We start from the raw sequence: 16,002 nt of genomic DNA on the forward strand, positions 1-16,002 counted from the left end.
GTTCGAGTCCCCGGTCCCCACCTGTAGGAGGAAAGCTTCACGAGTGGTGAAGCAGTGCTGCAGGTATCTCTCTGTCTCTCTTTCTCTCTATCCCCCCCTTTCCTTTTGATTTCTGGCTGTTTCTATCCAATAAATAAATAAATAAAGACAATTTTTAAAAAAATGTCTTTCCATCTCCCCCTTCCCTCTCAATTTCTCTTGATCCTAGATAAATAAATAAATACAAATGTCTTCAACAATATTTAATAGTTAAAAAATATAATGAGTGTAGGCCGAGAAAAGTTATAGGAGATGGACAGCTGATCCTGTATGGGTTTGCAGAGACTAAGGAGGCAGAGCAGGCCAGGCCACGGCTCACCTGATACGGTGCACACCTGACAGTGCGTGGCAGCACGGCACACTCAGGGAAGTTCCACGAAATGATGTGGCACTAGTATCATTGCTTCCCTATCTTTTCCTCTCTGTCAGGATGTTCAGTCATAATGGGGTGTGGAGTGGACTGTGCTGGGAACAGTGGTATCATGCAGCCTGGGGGGAGGGTGCATTGAAACAAAGAGTGAGTCACATGCAGGCCTGTCCCCAGGGTCCCTTGCTAACTTTGCACCACCACTGAATGTGCCAATTCCCCTCAATTTCAGGATCCCCAGCCTCCCCACTTCCCAGTACTGCCCAGCCTCACTCTGCATTGCTCCCCTCCACTCCCTCAGTCAGTCTCACACTCCACCCCCACCTCACCCTGCCCTGAGTCAGAGCATACTTTTTGGAGAATAGGGTTCCAAGGCACTGAGAGATGCAGACACTGGGAAGCCCCGCCTGAGAGGGGCTGGGTGGAGCAGGGCTGGGCCAGTGAAAACTCAGCTGTCCCAGCAGTGGAGAGCCAGGTGAGGGGAGGCACCATGATCAAGTTCAGGATGAGGGTATCCACTGGGAAGGCCTTTGGGGCTGGCACATGGGACAGAATATCTGTCACCGTCGTGGGGACGCGGGGGGAGACATCCCCACTTCCCCTGGACCATTTCGGCAAGGAGTTCAATGCCGGTGCTGTGAGTGCGGGCTAGGGAAAGGAGAGGATGGGGGGGGGGGGGACTTGGGGTAAAAGGGTCGGTCCTTTTGGGTGCCAAACCTCCCCGCCCCCAGGAGGAGGACTTTGAGGTGACAGCCCCCCAGGACGTGGGCGAAGTGCTGCTGCTGCGCGTGCACAAGGTGCCCCCCGCGCTGCCCCCCCCGCTCGGACCCTTGCCCCCCAATGCCTGGTTCTGCCGCTGGTTCCAGGTCACGCCACCAGGGGGCGCCCCCCTCCGCTTCCCCTGCTACCAGTGGCTGGAGGATGCAGACAATCTGGAGCTGCGACCCGGGGCAGGTGAAGGGGGTGGGCAGAGAAGCGACAGACAGAGGGAGAAGGCTGGTTGTTGTGGGGAAGGGCGGGGAGAGTGGGGAGGTGAGCACTGGGCGGAGGTGGGGGGACCGGTAAGGGTGGAGGGAGAAGCAATGATAGCCCCTGCTGGAGAAACCGTATTTGGGGCACAGGACCTGGCAGGGGATGCCCGGTGTGGCAGGGGGCGTGGCTGAGGTCAGAAGTCAGGGGGTTCTCTGACCTCCACCCTCCTCACCTCCCACAGCGAGGGTCTCCTGGGCAGACCAGCACCCTAGGCTCCTGCAACAGCGCTTGGAAGAGCTGCAGGCCAGGCGCCATAAGTACCGGTGAGGAGGGAGGGCCCACTGTGGGGGAGATGAGGGCTGTCACCCTCGGGATGATGGACAGCCCGAGTGTCCTTCCTGGTGGTCCTCAGTAAAGTCTTTGCCTGGGTTTTCTGATCACAACCCCCAGAAATGCCAAGCCCCACCCCCGACATGGGCTTGTGCAAGACCCAGGCTAGCCTGGCCGCACTATGGCACACTGGGGAGAGACTTCAGAGCTGTGATGCTTTTTCTTGTCTACTTCTGCTCTTGTCTGTCTGTTTATCTGAAAGTCACCAGGAGCTTCACCAAAGCCCCCCTGAGGTGGCTAAATAAATAAATAAACAAAGTCAAGAAAATAATGCCAAATCCGTCAGGCCCACCGAATCATAGGTATTGACAATGGGGGCAGCAGCATTGTTAAACCTTCCAGGTGAGTCTGATGCTCACAGAATCTGAAACCACTGCCCTAGATGTCTCCCTTTTACTGGCATCTTCACTGCCCGACTTTGTCAGTTTTCCACACACCAAACAGGTGTGTCTTCCTAGAAATATGGGTGGCACTAGGAATACACCACCCCAAGCCCCAGAGTGGGTAAGGGATGATAGGGGGATCTTCCTCTACTGTGGGCTCAGTGCTGCTGGAGGGAAGCTGGGATCCAGGTCCTAGAGTCACCTTGAGTGGAGGCGACATGTATGTGGTGGTTGAAGGGCTGGTGGGGATGCTTAAGGTAAGAAGCCTTCAACCAGTACTCAGGTGTTGGTTTTCTTTCCCTCCTCCTCCCCCTCCCCCTCCTCCCCCTCCTCCTCCTCCCCCTCCCCCTCCCATTCTTCCCATTCTTCTTCTTCTTCTTCTTCTTCTTCTTCTTCTTCTTCTTCTTCTGTTAAGGAAGATTTTGTTTATGACCATCATGACAGATTTCAAGACCTTTGCAATAATGGAGAAAGATAAGGCTCAACTCCAAATTCAGCAAAGACAGTCAGCATAAAGAGGGAATCAGCAGATGGGAATTGCAATAAAGACACATTAGGAACAGAGAATTCTTGCTAAACTGATTTAACAGGCTTCTCACTGGAGACACGTCAGAGTCCTCAGATGTGAAGCATGGAGGAGTCTCTAGATGGTCTTGGCAGGATTCTGGCAATACAGACATAATCAGTTAGGTTAAGACCAGGTGAACAGGTGTCAGTTTTCAAAAGGGTCTTGGTCTGGTCAACTCAGTTACTGTCTGAAGCTTGCATGATAGACTCTGCTCCAGCTCTCTGGGGACATGGTTGCTGCCAGCTCATCCCATTCTTACTGGAAACGTTGCACCAGATCTGCCAGCAGCAGCCTTAGGTGAAGAAACAGATAAGGAGGTCTGCGGTGCCCATGGAATGGCATTTCTTCTTTCCTTGTCAAAACAAAGACACTTACAGGCAGGAGACCCAGTTACCAGTCTACATCCTGCCAAAAGCAGCTGTTAAGTCTTTTTTTTTTTTTTTTTTTAATGCAGGCCAACTTTTTTTAGAAAGAGAGAGATGGAAAGAGCTACTGCAGCATGGACACTCCCCCCAGAGCTGTAGTGCTTTCATGTGATGTACCTGGGGCTTGAACCTGGGTTGAGCACATGACAAAGCAGTTGCCCTCCCAGATCACCTATCCCCCAGGAGCTATCCAAAAGCTTAAGGAAACCATTTAATTTATTTGTTTATTTGTTTATTTTGGCAGAACTTGGACCTCACACATGCACAGTTTCATCACTAAGTGTGACTTTCTCAATCAGATGAGAGGACCACAGGGAACTTCCTCTGGTGCCATAGCATCTCCCATGTGATGCCAGGACTCAAACCTAGAAAGCTATATAGATCTCCAGTCCTCATTGAACCTCTTTGATCTCTTTTTTTTTTTCTGCAAAGCTCCTTAAAATACCAATATCACTCAAATTGTTAAGAAGGTCACACCCTGTGTAGATATGGACCCTTATTGCTATCCAAGCTGGCTCTCAACTGCCCCTGCTGTGTCTACCCTCAATATACTTAAATGTGAGGTCTAAGATCCACAGCTTAAGCACCCCCTGGGACGTTTCAGAAATATCTGTTTTGGGGTCCTCCCACCACAGATCCACTAAATCAGAATCTGCATTTTACCAAGATCTCTATGTAGATCCTGTGTGCATTAAAAATCTAAGAACCAAGAGATGTGTCTACCATCTAGTGGCCATGTCCTTTAATTGCAGATTTTTCTGTGAACATTTAAATACTAAGGCTAGGATTGAATGGGGTTGGAATGAATTAGGCGAAGGTTGTCTGGGGGTCCTCGGCCTACCTGCTCACTCCAAGGCCTTTAGGCTGTGCTTACTGCTTGATAGAGAGCCTGAGAAGTGTCTTAGACCAGCGCACAGTCAATTACTGCTGCCTACCCCGCCCCCAAGCTACTGGGACTGAAGTGGCTCTCCAGGGGACACCTGCCAAAGACACTCCTACTTCAGGACAGCCTCTGCTAGATGCTTCTATGTTAGCTGGAAATTTTGCAATAGCGAGAACAAAAACCACACTAGTTAGCAGACAGGAAAAAAAATAAAGAAAAAGAAAAGAAAAGAAAAAGTGATGCATGATCAGGATACAGGGGTACTCACGGAAGTGAGAGCCAGGGTGTAACCAGATCTCACGGGACCCAAGCAACTCTCTCCTTCTCTCTGGGACCCATAGGTGCTTCTCTCCTCTGCTTCAATTCTCTCTCCAGAATAGTTCTCTGATTTCCACACCATGAGAAATGGCAAGAACTAGCCGTCCCTATGCTTACTTGTTTTGATCCCAATATGTAGAGAGAACTCTCCAGCACAACCCCAGCCATCAACTCCTTGGGAAAGTTTCTTGCTGACACCCTCCCTGCTCCTCCCTCTAGCTGGAAGACCTACATCCCAGGCTGGCCTCACTGCCTAGATGAGGAGACTGTGAAAGACCTGGATCTCAACATCAAATACTCCTTCACCAGGAATGCCAGTTTCTACCTGAAAAGCAGCTCTGTGTGAGGACACCAACTCTCGCTTGCTTCTGGGCTTCAGATGAGGACCTTGCTTTTCCCCTTCACTATCTAGCTGCCCACCACCAGGAATGTGGGTCACGCGACTCCACCCAGGGCACAGCCTCTTCCCACCACCATTTCCATAGATAGGGCTTTGGTTTCCTAAGGGCCAGTGACTACCTCAAGTCCTGGGGGTTGGCCTAATGTCCTAGAAGGATAAGACTCTGGCAGGAGGGTCTCCCAGGGTTTCTGGCCCCCTCCCCACCTTTCATATTCTCTGTTAGTTTTGCAGAGCTAGGACTCAAAGGGATACTGAGCCGCAGAGGACTCTGGAAGAATCTGAAGGAGATGAGAAATGTGCTCAACTTCCAGAAGACCCCAGCTTCTGGTGAGCAGCTTGGGCCTGAGTGCCACCCTAGAGTATCAACTTTTGTGGCTGTCAGGAGTCTCAGGAAACCATATTCCAATTCACTGTGTGACTCTAGGCAGGCCCCTGTCCCTTGGTAGATGTTCCTTTATCCACAGACATGAAAGAGAATGTAGACTGTGGGCATCCCTGGTGTTCCAATGCCTTTAAGAGAAGCAGACACTGGGTGGAGGATATGGATCTTGTCCCCACAGGGCACACTGTTGAATAGACAGACAGACAAGTCAAATACTGGTTCTCAGTTGTGGAAATTACTCATTGGCTCCCAGGAGAGAATATAAAAAAGGAAAACTGCCCTAGTCTAGAAAGGAGCCCTGGAAAATTCTCCCATGAAACTGGCTTTTATGTGGAGCCCTCAAAGTTGAGTACCGCTGTGGTCAAAGACAGCTGAGGCAAGAAAGGGAGATAAGTGACGGAACCGGGAAGGTGTGGGCTCTGAACTGTGCAGGACCATGTAGGCCACAGAGGGAACTGGCCCTCTTCTAAGTGCAGTGGGAAGATCTGACTGGTCACCAGATGGGGTATAGCTAGGGCTGGCTTGTTAAGAGATAAGAGGAGAAGCAGGAGGATCAGTTACAAGGCTCTGGCTCCGGTCAGCAGAAGATGGTGGCCTCAGTAAAGCAGTGACAGCAGAGATGAAATAGACATGTAGTCCAAGAGGTCCCCAGATGGACAATCGGTGGGACTTTATGGGAAAAGCAAGAGGAGAGAGCTGCAGGAGAGGTTGCCAGGCAACGAGGAGGATGGAGCTGCCCTTCACCAGGGCAGTAGGAAATGGGAGGGTCAGGGTCAGGGGTGTTAGGTAATTGGTCATGGGTAGGCTAGGGACTAAGATCTGCTGCTTGGTGAGTGGACAAGGAATTTTAAAGAGAGAGAAAGGAAGGAAGGAAGGAATGGAGGGAGGAAGGGAGGGAGGGAGGAAGGAAGGAAGGAAGGAAGGAAGGAAGGGAGGGAGGGAGGAAGGGAGGAAGGAAGGGAGGGAAGAAGGGAGGAAGGGAGGAAGGAGCAGAAGATGGGCCCAGGAGGAACTCCACCAGGAGATGTGAGGGAGACCTCAGCAGGCAGGGCTACCCTGGGTTCATCACCCTCACACCCCTACAGAATACACATTTGAGCACTGGCAGGAAGATGCCTTCTTCGCTTACCAGTTTCTGAACGGCTTCAACCCTGTCCTGATCCGCCGCTGCCACTGCCTCCCAGAAAACTTCCCAGTCACAGACGCTATGGTGGCACCAGTGCTGGGTCCCGGGACCAGTCTGCAGGCTGAGCTGGAGGTTAGTGGTGCAGGAGCCCAGACTTTGGCTCCCATCTCAGTGCTTCTGGCCCGTCTGCCCCTCCCCAGCTGGAGAGGGACTGCACTCACACTCCTTTGTTAGGGAGCAACTGTGTACCCACCACGTGCCAAGAGTATTCTGTCCCCCTGTCCTATGCACACCCCCTCTCCCAGCCCCAAATCCTCTCCCTTCTCTTGACCCTTTTGGAAAGCCAACCAGCAGCCCTGGATTCCCTTCTCTCTCCCACAGAAGGGCTCCCTGTTCCTGGTGGATCATGGAATTCTCTCTGGCATCCACACTAATGTCGTCAATGGGAGGCCTCAGTTCTCTGCAGCCCCCATGACACTGCTATACCAGCGCCCAGGGTGTGGGCCCCTCATGCCCCTCGCCATCCAGGTCAGCTGCCACGCAGGGGCCAAGGCCTGGGAGGGTAGGGGAGGGGTTTGACTGAGTGTTTGGCAGGCACTTATAGCTGCTGCTCCCCCACTGGCCTTGCCTACAGCTCACCCAGACCCCTGGACCCAACAGCCCCATCTTCCTGCCCAGTGATGACAAGTGGGACTGGCTGCTGGCCAAGACGTGGGTGCGCAACGCAGAGTTCTCCATCCACGAGGCCATCACACACTTGTTGCAGGAGCACCTGCTGCCTGAGGTCTTCACCCTGGCGACCCTGCGTCAGCTGCCCAGCTGCCACCCACTCTTCAAAGTTAGTGGCTCAGCAAGACTGTGGCCTAAGCCTTGGCTTGCCCCTCGGGGCACCCCTTCTAAGCAATCCCCCATGTTGCCCCTTCCAAGCTTGGGTGCAGAGTCCCCATCTTGCTTTAGACATTTCTCCCTGGACAACATCCCTGGAAGCCTGTTTTTGGCTAGTCTTGAACTGGGATGAGGTGCCTGGGGCCTGGGGTGAGGACAGGGACTGTGTGTACACTGACAGGTTCCCTTCATATTTGAACACAAGCCATCGCAGAAGCCCATCCCTGTGGAAGGAGTGGAGTGGGTCTGGCAGAGGCCAACAAGTAGGCATGGCTTTGAGGGACCAGTAGATTTTCTTTTTCTTTCTTTCTTTCTTTCTTTCTTTTAAATTATCTTTATTGGATAGAGACAGCCAGAAATCGAGAGGGTAGGGGGAGGTAGAGGGGGAGAGAGAGACAGAGAGATACCTGCAGCCCTGTTTCACCACTCATGAAGCTTTCCCCCTGCAGGTGGGGACCAGGGTCTTGAACCTGGGTCCTTGTGCACTGTAACATGTGCACTCAAGCAGGTGTGCCACCACCCAGCCCCTTTCTTTTCTTTATTTAAATGGGTGAGAGATGCCAGAGCCTCTGGCTTATAGTGTTGTTGGGATTGAATCTCAGAGCCTCAGGCATGAAAGTCTTGCTCAGGGGATCATCAGGTTCTCTGCAGAGATGGGGATCCCTGCAAGGGAGAGCTCGGAGACCTTTGTCACTAAGATGGGTTTTGAGAGTGTCCTGGGCTCTACTACACCTTCAGAGAATCCAAATTTATTTCCCCCAGGAAACTGAGGCACCTGCTCTAGAAGGGACAGAAATTCTCCCAACAGGGTCCATGACTGTTGTCATTCTGATTCTGACTTGCACAGCCTCTTGGGCCCTAGGTGCAGGCTCTTCTCTGTAGACCCACTCTGCTGATTCTTCCTGCCTATCTGTGACTCCCAGGGCCCATCCCTGAGGGCTGGGCTCTGGGAGATGGGTCCACATTGCCAGCTCCATGGGCCCCAGTCTTCATGGTGCTGTGCCTGTCCAGAGCTTAGCAAATCACAGGATGCCACAACTTGAAGGCTCACCCACATTGGCACCCTCTTCTTGCTCAAACTCTGATATCCAAAGAGAGGAAGGTGCATGCCCAAGATCACAGAGCGGGATGCTGGTAAAACCCAGTTGCCATCACTGGGCCTGGAGTTTTGATCCCAGTCCCAGGCTGTCCCTCTGGTCCTGCCATCTCTTTCCTTGAGCGATGTACATGGCTGGGTGCTTCCGTGGGGGCGGGGGGAGGACTGGAGTCAGAAACACTCAGCCTTCACAGGGCTCTGCCTCTTCTGGCCCCTACAGTTGCTAATCCCACACACTCGACACACGCTGCACATCAACACGCTAGCCCGGCAGCTGCTCATCTCCCCCGGGCATGTGGTGGACAGGGTAAGAGCTGCTTTGGGGTGGGGGTGGAGGGGTGGGCAGCATAGTTCTTCTGTTTGAAGAATTTGGGGGCCTGGGATGAGAGTGACCCTTTCACCCTCCAAGCAGCTCTACCACCTGCTTCTGGGGCAAGGGTCCTGGCACCCAGGAATCCCACCTCCCAGTCCACAGGTCTTGGCATCAGAGGCTTCTCTGAGCTGATACAGAGGAACATGGAACAGCTGACCTACTCCACCCTGTGTCTGCCTGATGATATCCGGGCACGAGAAGTTGAAGACATCCCAGGCTACTATTACCGGGACGATGGGATGCAGATTTGGAGTGCAGTGGAGCGGTGAGGGGTGGGGGGTCATTGGCAGAGAGCTGGGGGATGGGAGGGAGGCTGGGAGAGTGGAAAAGGAGGAGAGGGCATTACAACTCTGGGTGGGGCACTCCTCAGAGAGGCTGAGGGCTGCAGGCTGGGACTAAGCCCCGAGCACCTTGCAGCTTTGTCTCTGAAGTGATTGAGCTTTATTATCCGAGTGACGTGTCAGTCCGAGATGACAGTGAACTCCAGGCCTGGGTGTGGGAAATCTTTGCTGAGGGCTTCTTAGGCCGGAAGAATTCAGGTAAGAGGACCTTGATCCTTGGGTCCCACCCTCAGACGTCTGTAGCACAGTCATATAGACCCCTGTAGCCTGATCCCCAGCCCAATTTCCCCTGCAGGGGTGCCCTCCTCCCTGGAGAGCCGGGAAGCCCTGGTCCAGTACATCACAATGGTGATATTCAACTGCTCTGCCAAGCACACTGCCGTCAGTTCAGGACAGGTGAGAGGAGAGCAGCAGGGATGGCAGGAGGGTGAGAAGGAGCTGGTTCAAAACCCCACTCTGCCCTCTCTCCCTTCAGTTTGACTCCTGTGCCTGGATGCCTAACCTGCCACCAACCATGCAGCTGCCACCACCCACCTCCAAAGGCCAAGCAACACTAGAGAGGTTCTTGGCCACCCTCCCGCCTGTCAATGCTACAGGTGATGTCATCGGTGTCCTCTGGCTGCTGAGCAAGGACCCTCCAAACCGAGTGAGTTCAGGGCTGGGAGCCAGTCCAGTTGGGGAGTGGAGGGGGTGTTAAGAGAAGGGGTCCTGTTTATCCTTGCTGGCCCTGACCCCACTCTGTCATTAAGGAACTGAATCCCATCATCACTGAGTCTTCCCAGGAGGACACTGGTGCGTTGGGACATCTCATAACAGTCAAATGAGAGCAAAGTCACCCTTAGCTACGAGACAACCCGACTGTGCCCCAGGGCAGCTGCCCCTCTCAACAAACTCCCACACCAGCTCTCTTTCTCCAAGAGCTTCCCACAGTGACCCTCCCTCTCTGCTCAGGGGAAAGGGACACAGAGGAGGCTCAGTTGGAAGCTACTTCTTCTCCCCCAAGGTGGAGGTGAAAGGTTGCTCAGCAGCCCCTTCACCCAAACTTGTGGTTGATTCCCAGCGGCCCCTGGGCACCTACCCTGATGAACACTTCACCGAGGAGGCCCCACGCCTGAGCATCACCGCCTTCCAGAACCGCCTGGCCCAAATCTCTCAGGACATCCAAGAACGGAACCAGAGCCTGGAGCTGCCCTACACCTACCTGTACCCGCCCCTCATCGAGAACAGTGTCTCTATCTAAATCCCCTGAGCAACCGGGCCTTGAAAGTCATCGCTTTGACAAGCTGAGCAGTGGCATATCTGGTTCAGTGCACAAGGACCCCAGTTAAACCTTTGGTCCCTATCTGTAGGGGACAGTGATGCAATGTCACAGGTGTCTCTCTTGCTCCCTCTCTACCTCCCCCTTGCCTCTCAGTTTCATTGTGTCTCTCTCCAGAATAAATAAACAGAACTAAGATATTTCTTTGACTTCACTGCTGGAGGCTAATCACCACCCAAAGAAATGGAAACCCCAGAAAACCAATCCCCCCCTTCCATCTGTCTCTTTGAGACAGCCAAACCTCACATATTTTGCCTCACATAGTCAACAGAACAGAAAGAAATGCTTCCAAAGAAAGGTCTCACAGTCTCAGCCACCACGATCTTTGAAGACTCCCAAACCTTAAAATGCATATCCATAGTCCCCTTAATGTCTCTCTCTTCCACTCTGTCTCTATTTTAAGGAATAAATAAAATCGGGGCTGGGTAGTAGCACACCAAGTTAAATACACATAGTGTGAAGTGCAAGGATCCCGGTTCAACCCCCCCCCAGCTCCCCACCTGCAAAGGGGGAGGGGTTCGTTTCACAAGCCATGAAGCAGGTCTGTGGGTGTCTATCTTTCTCTCCCCCTCTGTCTTCCCCTCCTCTCTCAATTTCTTTCTGTCCTATGCAACAACAACAGTAGCAACAACAACAATAACAGCAACAACGATGAAAAAAGATGGTTGCCAGGAGCAGTGAATTCATAGTACAGGCACCAAGCCCCAGTGATAACCCAGGAGGCAAAATAAATAAATAAATTAAATATTCTAAAATAAAATTAAATAAGACTTGCCTCAAAGTTGTACTTAAGGTTTATATGCTATAAATTAGACACTTATTTCATTAACTGTATAATGCCACCTAGAGTTGATCCTCAGTGATGGAATTCCAATATTCCTTTTTTAAAAATATTTATTTATTTATTTCCTTTTTATTGCCCTTGTTTTTATTGTTCCTGTAGTTATTACTATTATTGTTGTTATTGGTGTCATCATTGTTGGATAGGACAGAGAAAAATGGAAAGAGGAGGGGAAGACAGAGAGGGGGAAAGAAAGATAGACACCTGTAGACCTGCTTCACTGTCTGTGAAGCGACTCCCCTGCAGGTGGGGAGTCGGGGGTTGGAACCGGGATCCTCACGCCAATCCTTGCACTTTGCAGCATGTGCGTTTAACCCGTTGTGCTACCTCCCGTCTCCCTCTAATATTTCTTATTCATTCTTTGTGTGGTGCCAGGGAATGACTGAGGGATTCACACATGTGTAATATCAGTGAGTGACCTACTCAGGCCAGATTTTGTTTTTAATTCTACTCTAGATTCAAAGAGGAGAGACAGAGAGAGGAGAGGAATACCTCAGTGTGTGTGTGTGTGTGTGTGTGTGTGTGTGTGTGTGTGTGTGTCTATCTGTTTGCCTTTCACCTTCTACCAAAAAAGAAAAATAAATAAATAAACAAATAAGTGACTGCTGGGAAACAGCAGAGTCATCATGCAGGAACTGAGTCCCAGCAATAACCCTAGTGGAAAAAGATAAAGGAATTGGCACCCAGTTGAGCACACATATTATCTAATGTTCAAGGACTCAGCTTCAACTCCCAGTGGCCTCATCTGTGGGAGAAGCTTCATGAGTCATGAAGCAATGGTACAGGTGTCTCTCTCTCTCTCTCATTTCCCCTTTGCCCCTTCATTTCTGTCCTATCAAATAAGAAAGGAAGAAAGGTGTCGTATGCTTTACATTGGTTTGTTCTAGCCCTCCCCCGCCAAGAGAATTGGATCAGTCCTGTTAATTTCGCGGGCCTCCTTGGCCCCGCCCCGAGGAACCCTGAGAGAGGGTTCCTGAGTTCCTGAGTTCGAGAGTTTCAGAGTTACAGAGTAAGAGAGAGTTCCACAGTGGAAGAGTTGCAGAGGGTTCCCCAGTACGAGAGTTCCAGAGTGCCAGAGTTGGAGGGTTCCTGAGTTCCTGAGTTCGAGAGTTTCAGAGTTACAGAGTAAGGGAGAGTTCCACAGTGGAAGAGTTTCAGAGGGTTCCCCAGTACGAGAGTTCCAGAGTTCCAGAGTTGGAGAGTTCCCAAGTTCCAGAGTAAGAGAGAGTGCTTGTGCCGCCGCAAAGAGACAGCAGAGTTCTGTTTGGTGATTAGTTTGTCTTAGTTTATGAATCGTGGTTCCTGAATAAAGAAATACAGCTTCCCTGCCCAGCCGTTGTCTCCGTGTCTCTGTTACCCGCCCGTGAAGCAAGCCAGCCCGGCCAGAGCCTCCGAAATTTTAACAACAAAAAGGGCCTCTGCTCTTTCTTCACGAGACTGTTTTGCTGTTTCTGGAACATTTATCTTTGGACCACTCTGTGGTTTCCACTCGCTCAGGCGAACTCAGAACAGCCAGCAGCAAGAGCCAGCGGGTGGGAGGCGAGGCGCGGAGCTGCCGTTTCCACCTGGTTAAACAGCCAGCCAGCCGGCTGCGCCCAGACAACCCTGCGTACCGCGCCCCGCAGCCCCGCAGCCCCGCAGCCCCGCAGCCCCGCATCCCGCAGGAGGCCAAAGCCAGCACACAAGAGCCCCTGGAGCCCAAGGCCAACACGCAAGAGCCCGAGGCCAACACGCAAGAGCCCGAGGCCAGCCCACAGGAGCCGGCTCTCCACCGCGTGGAGCAGGGCACTGGACGCGTGATCCCTCCACGCTGCTCGGCCACTGCGAGCAGGGCAGCAGACATGGCAGGGCCATGGGGCAGGGCCGTGGCCTATCATGGCCACCACCCCTGGACACCTAGGCTCACGCCTTCTACAAAACTGGCCTGCCTGCCCTCTTTCTATAAATTCTGGAACCATCCCGGGCCTCCCGGACCCCCGGGGCTCCCTGCCAAAACTGGGCACACGAGATCTCCAGCCGCCGGTCCGGTCTGAAGGCAGACAAGCTGGAGTAAGCAGAGATTTGTGCAGAGATCACAACCTGCAATTCCTAGAAGTGAAGCTGCTCAGGAATGGAGCTGCGCGGGAAGCCACCTCCGAATGGTGACCCCCCCCAACAACTAAGACAGTACAGATTTAAATTCGTGTTTAAAATGACATGTCTTCGTAACAAAGGTTTCTCTCCTTGTGTATTAATGACCATGTTTATGTGTATGTTTAAAGTTTGGTAAACAGTAGCTTTAAGGCTAAATTCTTACTAGTCAAAGTTAAATGAAAAAGGTTTTCAATGTAATTCTCATAAAGATAAAATTAACTTACATTTAAAGTCTAAGGTAAAAATTAGTTAACAATCAATATATTTTAACTAAGTTAGTCTAAATAAAAGGTTAAATAGACTTGTTGATATGTAAAACTCTCCGTTACCTTCTCTATTAGAAATGGTAGATCGCACAATGGCTATGCTAATTATTCTCATGCCTGAGGTTTCCTCTCTGGCCCACACCTAGGGTGTGTCTCCATCTTGAATGGGTGTAACAAAAGGTTAGAAGACGTTGTTGATATGTAAAAGTCTCAAATTCCTTCTCTATTAGAAACGTTGGATCGTGCAGTAGATATGCTAATAACAAGTTTTGTTTCATAATAAGTAAGTTGCAGCCAGCTGCCTGTGGGACTCTAGGCCGTTCCCTGCCCCCATGCAATTGCCCGTCGAGGCAAGTAGCCCTCCAGAGGCAAAAAATGTTTTTTTTCAGATATGGCCCCCTCAGGCCTTCCCTTGGCAACATGCTGGTTTTTGTTATATATGTTTCTGTTCACCCCACACCCTTGATACTATAGTCATTTAGTTAAAAAGAAAAGGGGGAATTGTCGTATGCTTTACATTGGTTTGTTCTAGCCCTCCCCCGCCAAGAGAATTGGATCAGTCCTGTTAATTTCGCGGGCCTGCTTGGCCCCGCCCCGAGGAACCCCGAGAGAGAGTTCCTGAGTTCCAGAGTAAGAGAGAGGGTTCCTGAGTCCAAGAGTTCCTGGGTTCCTGAGTTCGAGAGTTTCAGGGTTACAGAGTAAGAGAGTTCCACAGTGGAAGAGTTTCAGAGGGTTCCCCAGTCCGAGAGTTCCAGAGTTCCTGAGTTCGAGAGTAAGGGAGAGGGTTCCTGAGTTCGAGAGTAAAAGAAAGAGTGCTTGCGCCGCCGCAAAGAGACAGCGGAGTTCTGTTTGGTGATTAGTTTGTCTTAGTTTATGAATCGTTGTTCCTGAATAAAGAAATACAGCTTCCCTGCCCAGCCGTTGTCTCCGTGTCTCTGTTACCCGCCCGTGAAGCAAGCTAACCCGCCGGCAAGAGCCTTCCGGAAATTTTAACAACAGAAAGGAGAGAAGAGGGGCAAGAGAGAGAGAGAGAAGAAAAGAGAGGAAGGAAGGAAGGGAGGGAGGGAACCAATAGACGTTCTCTTCAGGCACTACCTTCAGAACGATGATTCGTCTATCATTTTTTCTGTCCTTAAATTATTTTCCTGGATATTAAAATTCCATGAAGTAAACTGTTAGACTTAATATGGAAAGGAAGAAACTGCTAGTTGCTATGGCAGGAAAAGTTTTCCCCCACCCAAGACTGCTTCCCAACAGTTCCCATCCTACCTTTCAGTTGAGGTGGGGTCACATGACCGATGCTGACCAATGGACTGTGAGAGGAAGTAAGGTGTACCTCTTTTATGCTCCAAAGGCCATTTACCTTCTTTTTGTCCTCAAAACCACTGTGGAGGCATGTTCCAGAAAACAAGATCCCATTCTTCCTACTATCACTGGACTGTAAACTAGGACAATGTCCATGATGGTCCACCATAGTGACATATACTTCAGGTGCCAAAAAAATCAGTTCCTAATGAGGGCATTCATACACAAATACTTCCTAAAACCCTTCTGTGACTTTTGTTATACTGGGTTGTCAGAAATGTCATGACATGGGGCCAGGTGGTGGCGCATCTGGTTGAACGCACATGTTACAGTGCACAAGGACCCAGAGTCGAGCCCCTGGTCCCCACCTGCAGGGGGAAAGCTTCACAAGTGGTGAAGCAGGGTTACAGGTGTCTCTCTGTCTCTCTCCCTCTCTATCACCCCCTTTCCTCTCAATTTCTGACTTTCTCTATTCAACAAATAAAGATTTTTTTTAAGTTAAAAAAAAGAAAAAGAATTAAAAAAAAAGAAACGTCATGACATATTTTTCTATGTTTTTCTGTGCAAAAATACATCCTGGTTTTTCTAACAAACTCAACATATTTTTGTGTGTCTCCCCAATAAGACCATGAGATTTTTATAGGTGGGAGGTAGGTCTCACTTAACTCTATGTACCTGCTGCCCAGCCCTGTGCTGACACATGAAAGATATCCAACAAAATTTGTTTTAATGTTGGATGTAAAGACAGAATAATCACATGTATTATGTGTGAACTAGTGAGGAGGAAAACAGTTTTGGCCCTGTCAATAAACTGGTATTTGTTGTCTTTCAGGATCAGTGTCTGCTTTCTGTCTCTTAAAGAAGCTGGATGGCCTGAGGCAGCTCTGTAGTGGTGATCCAAGCAATCCGTCAGTTCCCGACTTTACTGAAGACTCCACCACCACCACCTCCACCACCACTCCGCTACCCCGATGCTGTGAATCTCTCTGATTCTCTTCTCTTCCTTTTTTTTATTTAAACACGGCATATTCATTTTTTTAAATTTTTTTATTATCTTTATTTATTGGATAGAGACAGTCAGAAATCGAGAGGGAAGGGAGGGATAGAGAGGGTGAGAGATAGAGAGACACCTGCAGCCCTGCTTCACCACTTGTGAAGCTTTCCCTCTGCAGGTGGGGACTGGGGGCTCGA

General features: G+C 50.7%; 1 protein-coding gene across 2 annotated transcripts; it reads left to right on the forward strand.

The window, feature by feature from the left end:
- The first annotated feature begins 887 nt into the window (after positions 1–887).
- Positions 888–10,420, forward strand: LOC103112877 (polyunsaturated fatty acid lipoxygenase ALOX15B-like). Of its 2 annotated transcripts, XM_007522348.3 has the most exons (14): positions 888–1,043; positions 1,138–1,360; positions 1,620–1,701; positions 4,565–4,687; positions 4,969–5,072; positions 6,213–6,385; positions 6,635–6,781; positions 6,888–7,091; positions 8,455–8,541; positions 8,703–8,872; positions 9,025–9,146; positions 9,244–9,344; positions 9,424–9,594; positions 10,009–10,420. In XM_007522348.3, the coding sequence occupies exons 1-14, from the start codon at positions 897–899 to the stop codon at positions 10,186–10,188; spliced, it is 2,034 nt and encodes a 677-aa protein (XP_007522410.2). In that variant the 5' UTR covers positions 888–896; the 3' UTR covers positions 10,189–10,420. The 2 variants fall into 2 exon arrangements, with proteins under 2 accessions (XP_007522410.2, XP_060060350.1); XM_060204367.1 differs by lacking the exon at positions 4,565–4,687.
- The last annotated feature ends 5,582 nt before the right edge of the window (positions 10,421–16,002 follow it).

This window comes from Erinaceus europaeus, chromosome 12, assembly GCF_950295315.1.
Source record: "Erinaceus europaeus chromosome 12, mEriEur2.1, whole genome shotgun sequence".
NCBI lineage: Eukaryota > Metazoa > Chordata > Mammalia > Eulipotyphla > Erinaceidae > Erinaceus > Erinaceus europaeus.